Here is a 1,315-nt window from a genome sequence, read left to right as displayed (position 1 = left end):
CAAAATCAGTAATATTTAACTATTTAATAAAGTAAATTTTACAATACTTCTTTCTGAATAGATGATTGTAGAAAACTCGTTGAGTCAATGACATAAGGTTTCAATTTAATAGATTTAATGAAGTGGGGAAAGATTTTTTGGAGTTTTTGATGTGTTGAATCAGATTGTATTAAAAGTGAATGTGTTATGAGTAAGAATATTGTCAGTGTTAGATTGATAAATTTAATTTGATTTTTTGATGAAATATTCATATTTTTGTTTTTCTTTTATTTTGTTTTGTCTCTTTTGTTGAGATTTCTGTTATTCATCTTTTCTGATTCAGTTGGTTGTTGTGAGATGTGCACAATACATTAGATGACAAATTAAAAGATGAATTACATATATATTAAAAGATAAATTAATTAAAAAAATCAAAAATATCTTTGTTTTAATTTGAAATTTGTTTTTCTTTTTTCTCTTTCTTTTTTTCTTTTTTTTTATTTCAAATTTAATCAAATGATAAACTAATTTTTCATTTATGTTGTGTTTATTTATTGTTTATTACCTCTACTATTCTGAGGGTTTTAGGTACTGACTTCCTTACTCATCATTTTCATTAACTTGTTGATCTTCCGTTTGATTTTCTTCATTGAGTTCAATGTCACGGTTTTGTTCTTCTTCTAGATGAACGGGAGAGATGAAAAGGTCACACAAGAATTTTGGTGGTTCTAATGGTTTCCATTTATAGTACATTGGGAATACTGTTTCTAACCAATAAATAATGTGACCAACACAAATACCATAAACGTTATTAACAAGTTCAGTCATAAATGAAGCGTGAAGCAATAGAGAGATCCAAGGTAAATATACAAGAGGCATAGCAAATAAGAAGAATACTAGGACTCTTTGTTCTCTATTTTGTTTTGACCAGAGATAAAGTGTAAATTGAGAAAATGAACTGAATAATAAAGGTAATTGTCCAGGGAAATAATCTATAAAATGAAATATAAAAGAGAAAACCAAGATCCCAGAACACCCTATAAATATAATCCATAAACAATGTAACCAACTTCTATAAGTTTGTTCAATTTGAGATAATGTCTGAGAGCTATTGGGTTATTTTATTTAAAAAAAGTTAGTTAAGACAAAAGACTAACAAACAGAAACAAAATCTCAAACAAAAACCAAACACTAAACCTATCTGAACACACTAAAAATGGTGTGACTAATCTCCAAATTTCACCAGAAAGAATTGCATTAACATCAAATACTAGTTGTGAAATATGAATTAATCTAACTTTCATTAATACAAAAAGACTTATAATCAGAATTAAAT

The 1,315-nt window shown here is 26.5% G+C and overlaps 1 protein-coding gene across 1 annotated transcript, besides 2 other annotated features; it reads right to left on the bottom strand.

The window, feature by feature from the left end:
- The first annotated feature begins 378 nt into the window (after window positions 1–378).
- Window positions 379–420: a sequence feature (AT_rich).
- An 18-nt stretch (window positions 421–438) lies between these two features.
- Window positions 439–482: a microsatellite.
- Window positions 483–579: 97 nt separating this feature from the next.
- EDI_073840 (uncharacterized protein) lies at window positions 580–1,283 on the bottom strand (the record flags this gene model as incomplete). Its single annotated transcript, XM_001738692.1, has 3 exons — window positions 580–971; window positions 1,050–1,087; window positions 1,141–1,283. The coding sequence occupies 3 exons, from the start codon at window positions 1,281–1,283 to the stop codon at window positions 580–582; spliced, it is 573 nt and encodes a 190-aa protein (XP_001738744.1).
- Between the last annotated feature and the right edge of the window lie 32 nt (window positions 1,284–1,315).

This window comes from Entamoeba dispar, genomic scaffold, assembly GCF_000209125.1.
Source record: "Entamoeba dispar SAW760 scf_1105229461629 genomic scaffold, whole genome shotgun sequence".
NCBI lineage: Eukaryota > Evosea > Mastigamoebida > Endamoebidae > Entamoeba > Entamoeba dispar.
The sequence above is the reverse complement of the archived record's forward strand: the minus strand, read 5'-3'. Positions and strand labels throughout refer to the sequence as shown.